We start from the raw sequence: 19,625 nt of genomic DNA, 5'->3' as shown, positions 1-19,625 counted from the left end.
CTCTGACATGCACCACTGTAACATAGCAATATCAAATGCTACTATATTATATATTTTTTATTTTCCCAGTATTATACAGTACACAAATGTTTGAAAATGTACATATACATTAGTATTTTCCAATAAAGAAATCTCAATAAAAAAAACACACACCACAATTTTATAATTATATTTAAATGTGAATTAAAATAGTAATCTGATCTTATCGTTTGATTTAATTATGAGCATCGGTGTTGTGGTCAATTCCTTTTAAATTGAGTCAATTCAGAAAGTAAACTGAAATTCCATTTCATTTTCAACTTTCCTTACTGCCTTCTGTGAGATAAATTGGAGTTGGAATTGGAATTTCAGTTAACTCCCTGAATTGACTGATTTAAAATGGAATTGACCCCAACCCTGGTTGGCACAGTTCATTCACATTATCAATCAAAAAGACACAGGATGGTCATGGCTGCTGCCATCTGGTCTTCTGAGGTCAAATGCCACTTGCCCCGTGGGGGTGCCTTCACATGCTACAATTCCTGGCCTCTTCCATGTTTTACAGCGCTCCCTGACCATGGGGGGCTTTTGCTTGTCTGACAGTTTAATGAAAATCAGAGCGCTGAGCCTGACTTCCCTCTGTATACCAACCAGAGTGGACTACTCATCCCCTGCCAGGTACTGGCTGGCTGTACTGGGAGATGAACCACTTTATCTGACGTGACCAGTTCTTCAGCCACGACTCCTGTAGAACTACAGAGGAACTGTGTAATCCAAAAAATAAGACATGAACCTAAGGAATACATGTCAAGAATACACAGGTTTATTTCACCATCGAAGTTCAACTTCAATGTCCGCTGAAATGCGTTCGGAAATGTTTTCCACTAATTCAGAAATGTAAATGCAAATTGTTCGAGGATAAAAAGCATGTGAGAAAGAGACAGAAAAACACTGTTTTTTTTATACAGGTAACAAACTGAGATTAGGAGCACTCCCTTTAAGAGTGTGCTCCTAATCTCAGCTCGTTACCTGTATAAAAGACACCTGGGAGACAGAAATCTTTCTGATTGAGAGGGGGTCAAATATTTATTTCCCTCATTAAAATGCAAATCAATTTATACAATTTTTGACATGCGTTTTTCTGGATTTTGTTTTGTTATTCTGTCTCTCACTGTTCAAATAAACCTACCATTAAAATTATAGACTGATCATTTCTTTGTCAGTGGGCAAACGTACAAAATCAGCAGGGGATCAAATACTTTTTTCCCTCACTGTATGTAACCAGTAGACCTAGTAAATGTAGCGTTTATCCCCGTCATTTGGTTACATTCATTACTCTTAATGCATGCATTACAGTCATTTACGGTTCTCATTCTCGGAGTGGAATGTTGTTAGCAAAATTCACAACCTGCTATACTTGTGAGAAGCAGGTTTTGGTTTCTTTCATAGCGTAGGGCTCCAGAGTGGCACAGCGGTCTAAGGCACTACATCTCAGTGCTAGAGGTGTCATTACTGACCCTGGTTTGATTCCAGGCTGTGATTGGGAGTCTCATAGGGCGGTTGACAATTGGCCCAGCTACTTCTGGGTTAGGTTTAGGCTGTCATTGTAAATAGGATTTTGTTCTTAACTGACTTGCCTAGTTAAATAAATACAAATAAAAATAACCAACAGAGAATGTATTTTTTTTACCCAAACTGAACCATTTTAATGTAAACCGCCAAATCTTACAAATGTTCTATAAATCTCCTGCAGAGTGTGCTGTCCTTTGGTGTGATATGCATGTTTGGAAATGATTCAGCCCTTGATTAAGACGGCGGGTAGAATAATTGGTATAATATAGTTCAAGATTCAGCTTCCACCCTGTACACAAAACTTGAAAGCATTTAACAGGAGAGTACTCATCCCCTTCACTCAAAATTCAGTCACAGCAGCAGCCGGACAAGCGGAAAGAAAATTAAAACAGATAGATATGGGGACTCTTTTATTCCAACAGCCATTAGGTTGTATAATAGACAGTCTGTTGGTTCCTCAAGTATACAGTATGTTGCACTTTCACTTTAAATGTGTGGCTATAGCACTTTGAATGAATTCTATTGTGTATTATGGCCAAATGAATTTCCCCCTGGTGGGATAATAAAGTTGAGCTGAATCATTTAGGAGTTTTGTCAATGTTTGTTTCTCTATCCTAATAGCATTGAGGGAGTGTGTGCGACCTCAGCACACCAACCTTCTGAGTTGATACAATGTTGCACTTCCCTAGCAATAGCTCAAATCAAGACAATTAGAAAGGGAGTAGAGAGATTAAAGTGATTGAAACCTGTATATTAATCAGGATATTTTCTGTGTTTTTATTTGTCTGCTTTTTTTTAACTAGGCAAGTTAGTTAAGAACAAATTCTTATTTACAACAACAGGTTAGGAACAGTGGGTTAACTGCCTTTTTCAGGGGCAGAACATATTTTTTTTTGACCTTGTCAGCTCGGGGATTTGATATAGCAATCTTTCGGTTACTGGCCCAACGCTCTAACCACTAGGCTACCTGCTGCCCCATAGGCTCTAGGCCTATGTATTTTACTTAGTTGATGATGGAAGTTACAGGGCTACTACTGCATTGGCCGATAGGCTAACTCTGAGTTCCATGTGCTAATTTCTGGTGCTCTTGCATAAATGTAATTTGTCTTTTAGATTTGTATCATTTTAATTAAGATTTTTAAGAGTAACCACATGACAATAATTTTTTTAAACTAAAACATTATTATTGAAATGAAACTGTTCCATGAAAATATGCATATTAAAATAATCAAATCTGGCACACAGATAGGTAGAAATGGTAGGATAAATTGGAGAAATTGTAAGCTTCCCCAAACAAGCAGTCTATGGTCTTTATTATAACACCCATTAGACAAATTTGTGCAAGGACAAGCATGTGCACACAGGAGGTCCTGTGAAAAAAATGGGCCCGCCTATAGAAATCAAATGCCTTTCCAACTGATTCGTTCTGGCACCGGTACTGTTGTGCGTAGATTACTAGCCCATATTTTGGAGTAACTTTTTATTTTAGTGGCTGCCAGGTCCCCAAGGGCAAAATCTGGGGCGGCTCCATATCTATATCTTTCCAGGGTACATTAATTAACCTATGTGCCAAATTTGGTGCTTCTATCACAAAGTGCCCAATTGAGTCTACATTTTCATCTTAGCCACACCACTAGTATACATTCCTCCATTCCTCCATATTAACACCGAAATCATAGTAAGTAGTGTTTTTTGTCTGTAAATAGTTGCTTGACAAAGTCATACAATTTCAGAAGGATAACAAAACGGTTTCGAAATTATGAGGTTTTGCTCAATTTACCCCAGTTTGCCCTTTTAACGTTAAATAATTTTGACTTTGTGTCATACTGCTTAAGTGTAGGCAATTTGTTTTTATAAATGCAGTTTATAAGCAAAACTATGAACCGTCTTGAGAGTTCAAACGTGACAGTGACACATGGCTAAATGAACCACATTGCCCTTGAAGTCCAAGTGATTTGTTGGGGTGGAAGTGGGGTCAACTTCAAGGCGAGTAGTGAACGAAGACTATAGAGGTAATTGATGGGCTTTGGAGTGGCGTACACATTGTAATAGCTGTGTGCCTGTGTGTGTGATCCGGGTCAGGCGCTTTTTCCCTCAGCCCCGGCCCCGGAGCCCCGACGCGACTAATCCAGTCGAGGTCGAAGACTCTGAGAGGTGGGCGTGCCGCTGCGAGTCAAGTGTCCTCAGTCATCCATCGTCTCAGAATTCGGTCACTCTGATCCGAACGACCCGCAGGCTCTTGTTCGTTAATACTGTAAATGGATATGAACGTAAACATGCTGTTTTTGACTTTACTGATGTGTTACAATCCGTATGTTTTTGGACTGTTTGAGGATATTAATATTGAGGAGGATCTTTCTCCCGACTTGACCGACTTTGATTTGGATATTGTGAGTGTCATTTCAACTCTGAACTATTTAATTTGGCAACGTTGATATATATATTTTGAGAGCTTCATTGGAGCACTATTTAACAAATCTAGTTTGTTTCCCATTTAAGTCTCCCCGTAGAGTGCCTCGCCAGATGAAATCCATGCTTACTAAGGTAAAGATTACAAAGTTGAATGTCTTGACATTTCTCCCCTTATGCATCTTTTGAGTCATTGTGTGTGTAGCCTAGGCTACTGTAGACTAAATATAATCCACATTCATTCTCAGATATCTGCATGTTGCATACTGTTGTTCATTGATAACAATTGAAGAATATGTCACAAAATGTATTTTGTGTAAGCAGAGTAGATGGATGGGTAGTACAGCACTGCAGTTTGTCATCCTCGAAAACTCTCCTTGGGTGTGATACGCAAAGACTTGCCAAGCTCACCGGGCTGTACTGCAGATACGTGGAAATCGCTGGACGTCCTATCCAGAAATACAATCCAAAATATTAAAGATATCCCGCCAACGTGGTGATAAGGAGTTTGGAACGATATGCCACTGGAAATGAACGGAATAGAACAGTGGCCAATGCGCAGCATGTGTGTGTGCGTGAACGCAGTGCTGTGCTGTCCCATCGACGAGACATGAAAAACATCAATCACTGCCAGATTTAAATTAACCAAATGTATTGCAAACCAATCAAACCTAAGGTATAAGCAATAAACATGAACCTAACATGTTGATGTCCAACCGTGTAGGAGACCAAACCGCATATCCAGGAGCTGTCGGTGAAGACCACCATTATCTCCCGATATGCCTTCACGGCGGTGTCGTGCATCATGCTCAACCGGCACTCCGCCGCCGCCGAGGGCGTGTTCCAGTTCCTGATCCCCAAGAACGCCTATGTCTCGAACTTTACCATGTAAGCGCCAAAACGCAACATATGCGTAATTGCGCATTGGTGTTTTTTTTTCTTGTAGCCTTGATAGATGCTTCTGGGTAATAGATCATGTCAGTCTGAGTCTAATATGGTTCAGATTGTGTACACGTGTTGCAAGTGAACTACAATGTATCTTTCCCCCTCAATTTATTTTGATATCTTGTTTATTTTCTCACTTTATTGTTGTGTGACTCCTCGTTTGCCATTTTCTCCCTCTTCCCATGGGAGAGGTTAGTGTGCGGCCTGTGACTGTTCAATGGTGCAGAGGTAATTTACTGTGTTGTGGTCACAAGCCTTCATTCATCTACATTTACTAGATTGTTCACTGGACCATGAGAGACATAGTCCAGAAGCTTCAGAAGAAGCCTGTGAAATGCTTGCCTGTTTACTTTTATGTATCACAGTAATATAGGCCTAACACAATGAAATGAGGGTTTCCCCAATTATTCTTGGACGGAGTTTTGCACTGGAAGGTTTACTTACTAGGGTGATCCTAATCATCATCTCCACTCTTAACCCCTGACCTCTACCCTGAACACAGGATCATTGGGGGGCGTGTCTACCCCAGTGAGGTCAGGCCCAAGGAGAAGAAGGTCAAACAGGGGAAGGGGGGTGAGGCCAAACCCAAGAACAAGGAGAAAGGTGAACAGAGGTAAAGTGTGTGTGCTTGTGTGTGTGTGTGTGGCCAGTCACCAGTGTCTAACCTTGTCTGCCAGCACAACCTCTAGAGTCCTCTAGAGTCACTAGCTACTACTCTGCCAGTAGAAACAGGTTCATATCCCATATAAAAGCCTATTTTAAAGATGCACTCCCGCTATTTTTGAACTTTTCATGTTGAAATACAAAAATCCACATATAAATACAGTAATCTACACACACTTATGGTAAAAAAAATGGTCTGTTTTTTTGTCACAAGTGAAAACTTAATGGAGTAAGGCCATTCAATGAGTTGATCTGATGATGCCCTCTGTTGTCATTGGCCTCCACCTTGTTTTTGAGAACAATAGAGGAGCAATGGAGAACCAAAGAGGAAAGGCTTCTGTGCCTTTTGTTAAGTAAATCAGGTGTTAAATGAGGTGAAAAGGAGACTAGAGTGCAACTTCAAACACCAGCCTGACCACGGAACATTGGTTTCTGACCTGCCTGGAGTTGAGCAGCAGGGCTGGATCATAGCTCCAGAGACTGGAAATGAAGAACTATTGTCACATAAATCTGTGACCAGTCTCTGACAGGAAGAAATTACATCATGCTTCTACTTGCCAGTCCATAAAATGACAATTTTAAAATGAAATCAGATTTACATAGAGAGTATTACATTTTCACAGAGAGGGGAGAGAAGGAGAGTGATAGAAAGCATAAAGGAGAATGGGAGGGAGAAAATAAAGAAATCGGGAGATATATAGGTAGATAGAGGAATAGAAATGTTTATTGGTTAGTCCAGTGCTGAGTCCAGTGAGGAGAGTTCCTGGCAGTCACTGCCCTTCCACACTGATGATGTCACTACTTGGAATGACTCATTCCCTACTCCTCCTCTTTCCCCAACTATTTCTCTCCCTTTTTCTTTCCTCTATATTCTTCTTATTTCTTCCTCCATTCCTCCCCTCTCCCCTCCCCCAACTCTCTCTCCTTCTCCCCTCTCTCCTCCTCTCTTTCCCTCAGTAGCGCACCAGAGGTGGAGGTGTTCCGGATGGGGGCCAGTATCCCAGGTCGTAACCGGGCCATGTTCATGCTGACCTATGAGGAGCTGCTCCAGCGGAGGCTGGGGAGGTATGAGCATGTGACCAGCCTGAGACCTCTGCAGCTGGTCAGCCGTCTCAGTGTGGACGTCACCATTGTGGATCATTCCACCATCACCCACCTGGAGGTGCTGCCACTGCGCAACGGAAAGAGCAACACGGCAGTTGCTAGTGGTGCCAATGCAGCGAAGACACCTGGTACAGTTTGAGTGTGGGATGTGTTGAGTCTGTGCTTAGTCCATACTAGGTGTGTAATATACAGTGCATTCGGAAAGTATTCAGAACTCTTTACTTTTTCCACATTTTGTTACGTTACAGCTTTATTGTAAAATGTATTAAATACATATTTTTCCTCCTCAATCTACACACAATACCCCATAATGACAAAGCGAAAACAGGTTTTTAAAAATGTTTGCAGGTTTTTACAAATACCTTATTTACATATGTGGGTTGAGTCACTGACGTGGTCTTCCTGTCTGGGTTGGCGCCCCCCCCCCCCCCTTGGGTTGTGCTGTGGCGGAGATCTTTGTGGGCTATACTCGGCCTTGTCTTAGGACGGTAAGTTGGTGGTTGGAGACATCCCTCTAGTGGTGTGGGGGCTGTGCTTTGGCAAAGTGGGCGGGGTTATATCCTGCCGATTTCTGTACAGCACTTTGAGATATCAGCTGATGTACGAAGGGCTATATAAATAAATTTGATTTGATTTGATTATTCAGACCGTTTGCTATCAAGCTGAGCTCAGGTACATCCTGTTTCCATTGAACATCCTTGAGATGTTCCTACAACTTGATTGGAGTCCACATGTGGTGAATTCCATTGATTGGACATGATTTGGAAAGGCACACACCTGTCTATATAAGGTCCCACAGTTGACAGTGCATGTCAGAGCAAAAACCAAGAGGAGCTCAGGAGTTCCTCTGTGGAGATGGGAGAATCTTCCAGAAGGACAACCATCTCTGTAGCACGACGGAAAAGGCACCATCTCTGTAGCACGACGGAAAAGGCACCAAAAGGCACCTAAAGGACTCTCAGACCATGAGAAACTAGATTTTCTGGTTTGATGAATCCAAGACTGAACTCTTTGGCCTGAAAGTAAAGCGTCACGTCTGGAGGAAACCTGGCACCATCCCTACAGTGAAGCAAGGTGGTGGAGGTATCACGCTGTGAGATGTTTTTCAGAGGCAGGGATTGGGAGACTAGTCAGGATCGAGGGAAGATGAATGGAGCAAAGTGCAGAGAGATTCTTGATGAAAACCTGCTCCAGAGTGCTCAGTTCCTTAGACTGGGGTGAAGGTTCACCTTAAACAGGACAATAAGCACACAGCCAAGATAAAGCAGGAGTGGCTTTGGGACAAGTCTCTGAATGTCCTTGAGTGGCCCAGCCAGAGCCTGGACTTGAACCCGATCAAACATCTCTGGAGAGACCTGAAAATAGCTGTGCAGCGACACTCCCCATCCAACCTGACAGAGCTTGAGAGGATCTGCAGAGAAGACTGGGAGAAACTCCCTAAATACAGGTGTGCCAAGCTTGTAGTGTCATACCCAAGAAGACTCGAGATTACAATTGCTGCCAAAGGTTCTTCAACAAAGTACTGAGTAAAGGGTCTGAATACTTATGTAAATGTGATATTTCAGTTTTTAATTTTTTATAACTTTACAAAAATTTCTAAAAATCTGTTTTTGCTTTGTCATTATGGGGTATTGTGTGTAGATTGATGAGGGAAAAAAACAATTTAATAAATGATAGAAGGAGGCTGTAATGTAACAAAATGTGGAAAAAGTCAAGGGGTCTGAATACTTTCCGAATGCACTGTATCTAACATTAGAAATTGTTCTGCAGCGATATTGGCACCTCTGAAAATGCTTGGCCAATGCTCAAATTTTCAGATTCCAACAGATTCCAATCTATTTAACCTTCCTACACACACACTTCCAAGCTTTTTCTCACGCACACTTAATGTTTCCCTCCCACCAGCCAAGCCTTCTCTTCCTGTTTCCACGGTGATCAAACAAAATAAGACGTTCTGTAGGATCACCTTCAGCCCCAACATCGTTCAGCAGGCTAAGATCACCACCAGCGGCATGCTGGGAGAGTTTGTGGTGCACTATGATGTGGAGAGAGAGCTGGGGATCGGAGACATACAGGTCAGATTTCACACACCAAAAACACACACACACACACACACACACACATCCAACGCTCCTGCGATTAGTGTAAATGTGTCATGCCGTGACCAGGCCTGTCCAGACATGGTAGATATGAACATGTTAAACTATGTATCTCTGCTTCGCAGAATACATGAAAACTGCATGCATTAATCAAGGATCAAACAGGACAAATGCACATCTCTCTCATTCTCACACACACTCTCGCACATCCTGGTCCCATAGCCTTCATCCACCGTCAACACATACATTTTCCAGCACCATATCCACCCCTTCCCGGGTCACTCTACAACCACACCGTCAGTCCAGCAGCCCTGTGGACACTGCGTTGGTGGGCTCTGTTTTACTGCTCATGGCTACTGAGAACTGTCTAACTTTTCTCTGGTTCTCTCTCAGGTTCTGAACGGCCATTTTGTGCACTACTTCGCCCCAAAGGATCTGCCGGTGGTGCCTAAGAACGTGGTGTTCGTGATCGACACCAGCGCCTCTATGCTGGGGACCAAGATCAGACAGGTAACCAGTTACGGTCAAACCCATCTCATCACAACAGATAGGGTCTCTCGTTCTCCTTTTGTTGTTGTTAAACATTGATTCCTTCTGAATACAATGATCAAAAATATATACTGTATAGCTTATGGGGAATCTGTGAGTTTTAATAAATTCCAGGTGGAGTCAACGTTAGTTTTACTTTAGTCCTTCACATTTCTGTGATCAAGCCGTTAAGATCCTGAGAGATCCTGAGTGTAGCAGCGGATGATGAATACGACCCCCAGTCCGCCCCCTCTCTGGTCTCTGGCGCAATACTCCCACACTGGTCTGGTAATATCAAAATCAGATCCTTCCTTCTGGGTGATTGCGTTATAATCCCGCTGGTATCATCTGATACTTCATCTGAGCAGCTGCTCCACTGCAGATCCAGAAACCCAAAGACTTAGAGTGGCAAAAACAGACAAGAGAAACTGATTGATGCATACTCTGAAATGCTGGAAACATGCTCAAAGTTCACTATTGTAGTCGTATTGAATTGAATGCTATGGAGGAGAGACGGCATTGTCTCTGGCGCAATGTAAACACTCCAGGTGGCAGCATCATCACCCCTTGATCCCTCCCCCGTCACCCTCCACCCCGAGTGGACCACTCTGTAGTGAACAAGTGGGCTTTGATCTCTCCCTACAATAGAGCACTCAGTCTGTCTATGGCTCTGACCCTTGCCCCCTACAGTCTATAGGCATCTGGTAACCCCTCTAACTCTATCACACCCACTCGACTCCAGATTTCATATTCACTATTCATTTAGTAGGCTTTTCGTTCTGTGCCACTTCTAAACCCCAGTACAGTCGAGAAACAAGCTGTAGCATGGATACGGTAAATAGCTGTGGTGTGTGTGTTTTACGTGCATTTGTGTGTGTTTGAGGGAGTGATAGACACAGAGTTTCTGGACTAAGGAAATGGAATCTCACAGCTGTTCCAAAGGGCTGGGTCTTTGAGTGGCAGCATCAGGTTAAGTCCAACCATTACAGAGTTATTAGCATGACAACAATACTGCTCACAAAAACCATGACTAAAACATTACATCTTGGTGATTACCACAGTATTGGTGCTAACAGAAACCATGACCATGTGTGTTATAATAGCCTTTTGTGTGACAAGGTGTCTCTTCCTGTTGGGGCAAAGTTTTCCAGGCCTGTTTGGTTCGCTCGTGTAAACACAACTGAATAGAATGATTTTGCACGAAGGCAAAGGTATTACAATGATGTCATTTGATTTATTGATGAAAGCAAAACAAAAATGCTCTCTCTCTCTCTCTCTCTCTCTCTCTCTCTCTCTCTCTCTCTCTCTCTCTCTCTCCTCTCTCTCTCTCTCTCTCTCTCTCCCCGCCACTCTCCCTCCCTCTCTCTCAGACTAAGGATGCTCTGTTCACTATCCTGAGGGACCTGCGTCCAGGCGACCGGTTTAATTTTGTCAGCTTCTCCAACCGTATCAAGGTGTGGCAGCCCAACCGCCTGGTCCCCGTCACGCCTCTCAACGTCCGAGATGCCAAGAAGTTCATCTACATGCTCCAACCCACTGGAGGTGAGGGAGATAGAGACACAGCAGTGCATTCTGGGATAGGGGAAGATGAGTTATTTCACCACTAGGCCTAATCAGAATCATTTAGGGGTGCTTATATTTGTCCTGTTACACACTTCTTCAAGGGTGTAATGGAAATGTGTTTCTTGCATTTCCAACTCCCCCCGAGACAGCCCTAGGGAGTGGGGTCACGGTCAGGGTTACCATTAAATGCCTTGCTTAAAGGCATAGTTACATATATATCTGGTACTAATCACTATTTCCCAAGATCAATCTCACTCTCCATCTCTCCTCTACCAGGCACAGACATCAACGGTGGCATACAGACGGGTTCCTCATTGCTAAGCGGCTATCTGAACGCCGATCCGGACGCCAACCACAACAGTGTGTCTCTCATCATCTTCCTGACAGACGGGCGGCCCACGGTGGGCGAGCTGCAGTCTCCCAGCATCCTCAGCAACGCGCGGGCGGCGGTGAAGGAGCAGTTCTGCTTGTTCACCATCGGGATGGGGAACGATGTGGACTACAGGCTTCTGGAACGCATGGCCCTGGAAAACTGTGGGATGATGAGAAGGATACCTGAGGATTCAGACGCCAGCACCATGCTCAAAGGGTGTGTGTGTGTGTGTGTGTGTGTGTGTGTGTGTGTGTGCGTGCGTGCGTGCGTGCGTGTGTGCGTGAGAGAGAGAGGTGTTCAGTATACAGCTAGTACAGAGGGGAAGGCAGAAGTGGTTAGAATTGATTCATTATAATCCATTATAATCAAATGGTATAAAGAACGTCAGGGGGTGAGATAAAGGAATTGGAATGAGTGAAAGAATAACAAATGATACACATACTGAGAGAAGGCTCTTCAGAGTCTAGAACTGCAATCTTTCAAACCAAACCAAACACACACACATTCGGCGACATTCTTACCGGACACTTTTCTGAAGTGTTTGTTTAGTAGTGAGGGGAGGCATGTGTGTGACTGTGTGTTGTGAAAGGGCCGTCTGGGTATGTCTGAGGGGTTAATTGATAGCCTCCTGAGATAATCACACAGGCGAGACCAAGTGGAGCCAGCACACAGTTAAAGAGGTGAGAAGGTTTACTGTGCTACGGTTCAAGGCCTGGCTGGAAAACCAACAGATTACAAACACACACAGGTTGTGTCCAAAATGGCACCCCATTCCCTAATCCCTACATAGTGCACTCCGTTTGACCAGGAACCATAGGGTGACATTTGGGACGCAGGCATACTCTCCTTAATACATCACCGTCCCTAACCGGATCTCTGGGGGGTGAGTGTGTGTACACAGTCACACAGACACTTGAGGCCCCTAGAGCATATCAGAGAGTAGTACACACAATGTCTTGATTCTTGTGTCCATTATACAGTGAAGTAGCTGAGGTATAGACCTCTACTGGGCGCTAGATTAAAAACATATTATAACATGGTAATACTTCCCTCTTTCACTCTTCCATATCTCTCTCTCTCTCTCTCTCTCTCTCTCTCTCTCTCTCTCTCTCTCTCTCTCTCTCTCTCTCTCTCTCTCTCTGTCCTTCCCTCCCTCTCTCTTCCTCTAGGTTTTATGATGAAATAGGCACTCCACTGCTCTCTGATATCAGGGTGAATTACACAGAGGACTCGGTCCAGTACGTCACCCAGCACCTCTTCACCAACTATTTCAACGGCTCAGAGATTGTCATCGCCGGCAAATTGACCAATCAAAGTGCAGACTCCCTGCACGTCCAGGTCACCGCCAGCAACAGTGACAAGAGCATCATCCTGGAGACAGACGTGGCGTTACGGCAAAGGGAGGTGGAGACGGAGAGGCACGTGAAGGAGGCGGCGGCCGGGGTGGGGTCAGGGGTCACAGGGGCGGGCACGACAGGGTCAGTGGCGGATGATTTCGTGGAGCGCGTATGGGGTTTCCTGAGTGTGAAGGAGGGGCTGAGGTCCAGGCTGAAGAGCCACACCAGCAGGGAGAGAGAGGGACATACCCAGCAGGCGACTGACCTCTCCCTGACCTATCACTTCCTCACGCCCCTCACCTCCCTGATGGTGGAAAAACCTCAGGTGCTGGCCGACGGAACCATGGCCGAGGACACACCCACCCCCACCCCTGTAACCACAGAGACATATAAGAAGGCTGCTTCAGACAATGAGCTGTCGGATGAGACCGAAGGGGAGGAAGACACGTCCCAGAGCCTGCACTTGAAGAAAGACCAGCCAGGCGGACAGAGTTCCAGAATTACCAAGACAACGGGTTAGCAGGCTTGATTGAGGCTTTTGTTTCTGACTTCATCCGTTTGATCAAATGCGTCCTGTTATCGATGCCGACGCCAACAAATAGAAAATGAGAGGAAGTATTGGACCACTGAAAACCTGTACAAATCCAAGTCTGTTTTGTCTATAGGTAAAGTTGTGAAGAGGCCAGCACGAAAATCTGTAACCATCTCCAAAACATCAGGTTAGTGGTTCTGAGGCTCTGTTAGAGGGAGGGGGACTGGAGAAAGGTACTGTACACACACACACACACACACACACACACACACACACACACACACACACACACACACACACACACACACACCCCTGAGACTGAGACAGAGAGAGGTCAGTAGACTAAAGGAGACATGTGAGATGATATCTATGACCCTGTCATTACTGCGTCCCTCTCATCTCCTGAATCTTTACTTAGCTCAGCTCTCACAGGCCCACTCAACGCAGGAAACAACTAACTGCCTACAACTAACTCAAATCAAATCAAATTTGATTGGTCACATACACATGGTTAGCAGATGTTAATGTGAGTGTAGCGAAATGCTTGTGCTTTTAGTTCAGACCGTGCGGTAATATCTAACAAGTAATCTAACAATTTCACAACAGCTGCCTTATACACACAAGTGTAAAGGAATTAATAAGAATATGTACATATAAATATATGGATGAGCGATGGCCGAACGGCATAGGAAAGATGCAGTAGATGGCATAGAGTACAGTATATACATATGAGATGAGTAATGTATGTAAACATTATATAAAGTGGCATTGTTTAAACTGACTAGTGATACATTTATTACATCCAATTTTTAATTATTGAAGTGGCTAGAGATTTGAGTCAGTATGTTGGTAGCAGCCACTCAATGTTAGTGATGGCTGTTTAACAGTCTGATGGCCTTGAGATAGAAGCTGTTTTTCAGTGTCTCAGTCCCAGCTTTGATGCACTTGTACTGACCTCGCCTTCTGGATGATAGCAGGGTGAACAGGCAGTGGCTCGGGTGGTTGTTGTCCTTGATGATCTTTTTGGCCTTCCTGTGACATCGGGTGGTGTAGGTGTCCTGGAGGGTAGGTAGTTTGCCCCCGGTGATGCGTTGTGCAGACCTCACTACCCTCTGGAGAGCCTTACGGTTGTGGGCAGAGCAGTTGCCGTACGAGGCGGTGATACAGCCCGACAGGATGCTCTTGATTGTGCATCTGTAAAAGAGTGTTTTTGGTGACAAGCCAAATTTCTTCAGCCTCCTGAGGTTGAAGAGGCGCTGCTGCGCCTTCTTCACCACGCTGTCTGTGTGGGTGGACCATTTCAGTTTGTCCGTGATGTGTACGCCGAGGAACTTAACTTTCCACCTTCTCCACTACTGTCCCGTCGATGTGGATAGGGGGGTGCTCCCTTTGCTGTTTCCTGAAGTCCACGATCATCTCCTTTGTTTAGTTGACGTTGAGTGTGAGGTTATTTTCCTGACACCACACTCCGAGGGCCCTCACCTCCTCTCTATAGGCTGTCTCATCGTTGTTGGTAAACAAGCCTTCCACTGTTGTGTCGTCTGCAAACTTGATGATTGAGTTGGAGGCGTGCATGGCCACGCAGTCATGGGTGAACAGGGAGTACAGGAGAGGGCTGAGAACACACCCTTGTGGGGCCCCAGTGTTGAGGATCAGTGGGGTGGAGATGTTGTTTCCTACCCTCACCACCTGGGGACGGCCCGTCAGAAAGTCCAGGACCCAGTTGCACAGGGCGGGGTCGAGACCCAGCGTCTCGAGCTTAATGAGGGTACTATGGTGTTAAATGCTGAGCTGTAATCAATGAACAGCATTCTTACATAGGTGTTCCTCTTGTCCTACAACAACAAACTGCCGACAACAACAAACTGCCGACAGCTAACTGCCGACAGCTAACTGCCGACATTAACTGCCGACAGCTAACTGCCGACAGCTAACTGCCGACAGCTAACTGCCTACAACAACTAACTGCCTACAACAACAAACTGCCGACAGCTAACTGCCGACAACTAACTGCCTACAACAACAAACTGCTGACAGCTAACTGCCGACAACTAACTGCCGACAACAACAAACTGCCGACAGCTAACTGCCGACAGCTAACTGCCGACAACTAACTGCCGACAACAACAAACTGCCGACAGCTAACTGCCGACAGCTAACTGCCTACAACAACTAACTGCCTACAACAACAAACTGCCGACAGCTAACTGCCGACAACTAACTGCCTACAACAACAAACTGCTGACAGCTAACTGCCGACAACTAACTGCCGACAACAACAAACTGCCGACAGCTAACTGCCGACAGCTAACTGCCGACAACTAACTGCCTACAACAACAAACTGCCGACAGCTAACTGCCTACAGCTAACTGCCTACAACAACAAACTGCCGACAGCTAACTGCCGACAACTAACTGCCTACAACAACTAATTGCCTACAACAACAAACTGCCTACAACAACAAACTGCCGACAGCTAACTGCCGACAGGTAACTGCCGACAACTAACTGCCTACAACAACTAACTGCCTACAACAACAAACTGCCGACAGCTAACTGCCGACAGCTAACTGCCTACAACAACAAACTGCTGACAGCTAACTGCCGACAGCTAACTGCCTACAACAACAAACTGCTGACAGCTAACTGCCGACAACTAACTGCCTACAACAACAAACTGCCGACAGCTAACTGCCGACAACTAACTGCCTACAACAACAAACTGCCGACAGCTAACTGCCGACAACTAACTGCCTACAACAACAAACTGCCGATAGCTAACTGCCTACAACAACAAACTGCCGACAGCTAACTGCCGACAGCTAACTGCCTACAACAACAAACTGCCGACAGCTAACTGCCTACAACAACAAACTGCCGACAGCTAACTGCCGACAGCTAACTGCCTACAACAACAAACTGCCGACAGCTAACTGCCTACAACAACTAACTGCCGACAGCTAACTCCCGACAACTAACTGCCTACAGCTAACTGCCTACAACAACTAACTGCCGACAGCTAACTGCCGACAACTAACTGCCTACAACAACAAACTGCCGACAGCTAACTGCCGACAGCTAACTGCCGACAACTAACTGCTGACAGCTAACTGCCTACAACAACTAACTGCCTACAACAACAAACTGCCGATAGCTAACTGCCGACAACTAACTGCCTACAACAACAAACTGCCGACAGCTAACTGCCGACAGCTAACTGCCGACAACTAACTGCCTACAACAACTAACTGCCGACAACTAACTGCCGACACTGGTACCTGGTGATATCTGATTATACATACAGTATAGTCATTTGTGCTTCACACCCACAGAAATATACAGAAACTTGTATTTAAAAGACCTGGGTTCAAATACTATTTCATGTATTTCATCTACTTTTCAATACATTTCCAAACAAGTATTCAGATAGTCAAATACACTGACTCAAACATACTCCCATGCATTTAACCCAGGTATTTGAAAATAGCATTTAAATAAGTATTTTAAAATACTTTCAAATACAATTTGGTCGACTATTTGGTTTTAATAACCATTCAGATAGTCAAATAAAAGTACTTGTTTTGGCTGTGTATTTGAAAATATTCAAATACACAAAAACAATTATTTAAATAACAAATACTTCAATACACATGTATTTGAATCCAGGTATGCATAGATGTACTACTTCCTCATATTCAATACTCTCTAACCCGTCTCTCTCACACCAACCCCCTTGACACAGCGGACGGCGATCCCCACTTTGTGGTGGAGTTCCCCCTCAGTAAACTGACTGTGTGTTTCAACATCAACGGAGAGCCAGGACACATTCTCAGAATGGTATCTGACCACAAACACTCTGGTAAGACTGTCCTCTCAAGAGATTCTGACTTTATGTTAGATGTTCGGTTATGTGTTTACATATGATTCATGTGGTCTATTTGTGTGTGTGGTCGTGAGTCTAGGTGTGACCGTAAACGGTAAGCTGATAGGCGCCCCGGCGCCAGCGGGCAGCCACAAACAGCAGAGGACATACTTCAGCACCATTACCATTGTGGTGAACCGACCCAAACGTTCCTACATCGAGGTCACCCCCAAGAAGGTCATCCTGGATGGACAGGACCGCCTGGTCCTGCCCTGTGACACCACAGTCTCCGTGGAGAGTGGCGGGCTTGCGGTGACGATAGTGGGAAAGTCCAACGTGACCGTAACCATAGGAGGAACCATTCGTTTCGTCATACTGGTGCATCAGTACAAGAACCCTGCTCCCTATCAGAGAAACCACCTGGGATTTTACATCTCCAACAGCAAAGGGCTGTCACATGACTGTCATGGACTACTGGGTAGGTATCAGAAACTACTAGTGGGAGGTGGGAGAAGGGGGCTTGAGCCGAAATGGAATTAGGCCCTAGTGAGGATTACCATTGGTTTTCCTATAGCTCTGTGGTTCTGTTCCATTCTGACCCTCTGTGATTCAACTTCCAGGTCAGTTCCTGTATGAGGACGTGGGACTCGCAGAGCTTTCTGGCAATGCTACAGCAACAGGAGACCACAGCACGTCTTCACGGTCACCCATCCTGAAGGTCAAAGGGCGTTCAGTGCCGGTGGTCCAGAAGACCCGGCGTATCTACAGCGGACGTCAGAGCGTGGACTGCTGGTTCGCCAGGAACAACGCAGCCAAGCTGATCGACGGACAGTATGAGGACTATGTGGTGTCACACCTGTTCGACACGGGCGATTGGCCCCACGGAAGTAACGGAGCCTGAGACAGGAGCCAATAAGGAGCCATCAATGTACATGTCCCGCCCACACTGGAACAATAACCCAGGTACAGCTATAGTAGCCAACAGGCTCTTTTCATACCCTCTGACACTAAACCTCTAAATCAGCTTTCTTTTTGCTCCACATACTCACACTCCAAACACTACTCTACTACCCATAGAGTTAGATAGAGGACTCATCTTTGTAACTGTGCCATATAGCGTCTGTGACATCATGGGCAGTGTCATTGAAGTTATCTCCATTTTAAAGTAGTCAATTTTCTTCTTCACAATTGGCTGATCCCTCCTGATGACCTAGTAAGACGTGACTCCAACTGGGTCACCAGGAGAGATCAGCCAATGAAGTTGGAAGTCCCACCCAGTTGACTACATTAAAATGGTTGAAGCCCTCAATAGCACAGCCCATGCTAATATGGCCTTTTGGCCACTAGAGGCCTCTATCATTCTCTATGCTACTACCCCAGCCACCCATCCCCCTCCAACCATGTCTTTCAACCCACTTCGTGTTACCTGCATCCTGTTGTTCTTCAGTTTTTTCCTCAGGTGCACCTGCTCTGAATAACTAATCATCAATATTCTTCAATATATTTTTGAAATATTTTTAATATAAATGTAATAAGGACAATGTTTGACTTGCATCATTTTATACTGTCATTTTGTACTTGTAAATATAACCTTTATTGAACCTGATGAACTTTTTGTGTGTAAAGGAAGTAAAACATAAAAACAAGATTTATTGGTAAAGATCAAGTTTTTTTCTGAACAGCTCTAGATTGTGAGAACACTTGAAAGTAACTAACAGTTAACACAAACATTTAGTATAAAGTATGTGCGGGGCCCAAGCAGGAATCACACCCAAAACTAGTACTGTGCTCCATCTTACTGAGTCAACCCCATCAAGGGCTTTAAAGACAATGTCCTCATGTTCACATTCACGGTAAACGCTGCTCAATCGGAAATTGCATTTAACAACCGCATTGTCTACAACTCGTATTAGGACTGAATCCAGGCCTTAGTCATTGCAGGAAGGCAGGCTCTTTACATGCTAGGTTTAGGTGCTAACTGGGAAAGCAAACAGGTGAACCCTGTCAAGCTCATGTTGCGACACTCTGCTTAGGATAACACCTGGTCCAGGGGCGAAAATCTGATATCAACTTTGGAGGGGACAATTACATGAAATTTTCTCAAGAGCAATTCCTGAGGGGGACACCAAAAGTAGTGCTGTAATACTACATTGTAATATGGTAAATGTATATTGAGGAACCAAAGAAATAAGGTGTTTGCCGTACTCCTAACTACCGGTAACCAAAACTACACAAGTAATCACAACAGCAATACCATTGCCTTTAACAAATCTTTGTTCAGTCACCAGTTTAAGTTGAGAGTGGGGGTATCCATGGCATTTTCCAATTATGTTCCTATTTTACAAGTCAAAAAAATTGAGAACCTTTCATAATGTTGCCAAACAAAGACTCAACAAACTTACCTGAGACTCCCTGTCTCTGCCAGTCTGTCCCTGCATATCTGTCCTCAACTCTGCTGTCTGTGTGCCATCTATTGCCTGCTCTGCCTAATGACATCATTGTGAAACATTCCCATTTGAATTTCATTTCTTTCTTATGAACATTTTATCAACTAGTCTTTGAGATATTAGGCTACTAGGGTTCTTACTATGTGTTTTGGTGTATTGAAAAATACTCTGATGTCCGTCTTTTATTTTTCTGGCATTTTTCTACCTGGCTG

The 19,625-nt window shown here is 44.6% G+C and overlaps 1 protein-coding gene across 2 annotated transcripts; it reads left to right on the top strand.

Annotated features, from left to right (window-relative positions):
• The first annotated feature begins 3,591 nt into the window (after positions 1-3,591).
• LOC106576197 (inter-alpha-trypsin inhibitor heavy chain H5) lies at positions 3,592-18,614 on the top strand. 2 transcript variants are annotated; one of them, XM_014153188.3, is made up of 14 exons: positions 3,592-3,941; positions 4,051-4,095; positions 4,685-4,848; positions 5,408-5,518; positions 6,526-6,800; positions 8,578-8,747; positions 9,165-9,281; positions 10,670-10,841; positions 11,139-11,451; positions 12,405-13,087; positions 13,238-13,291; positions 16,847-16,963; positions 17,067-17,444; positions 17,587-18,614. In XM_014153188.3, exons 1-14 carry the CDS (start codon positions 3,810-3,812, stop codon positions 17,865-17,867), a joined length of 3,012 nt encoding a protein of 1,003 aa, XP_014008663.1. In that variant the 5' UTR covers positions 3,592-3,809; the 3' UTR covers positions 17,868-18,614. The 2 variants fall into 2 exon arrangements, with proteins under 2 accessions (XP_014008663.1, XP_014008664.1); XM_014153189.3 differs by having other exon boundaries at positions 3,593-3,941; positions 6,529-6,800.
• Positions 18,615-19,625: the final 1,011 nt, after the last annotated feature.

The sequence above is a fragment of the Salmo salar genome, chromosome 17, assembly GCF_965601325.2.
Source record: "Salmo salar chromosome 17, fSalSal1, whole genome shotgun sequence".
NCBI lineage: Eukaryota > Metazoa > Chordata > Actinopteri > Salmoniformes > Salmonidae > Salmo > Salmo salar.
Note: the sequence above shows the minus strand (reverse complement) of the source record. Positions and strands in the feature narration are given on the sequence as shown.

Coding starts and splice junctions, on each gene's coding strand:
- LOC106576197 (XM_014153188.3), top strand. CDS start 3,810: ATGGATATGAACGTAAACATGCTGTTTTTGACTTTACTGATGTGTTAC. Junction 11,452..12,404: donor GCCAGCACCATGCTCAAAGG/GTGTGTGTGTGT, acceptor CTCTTCCTCTAG/GTTTTATGATGAAATAGGCA. Junction 13,292..16,846: donor AACCATCTCCAAAACATCAG/GTTAGTGGTTCT, acceptor CCCTTGACACAG/CGGACGGCGATCCCCACTTT.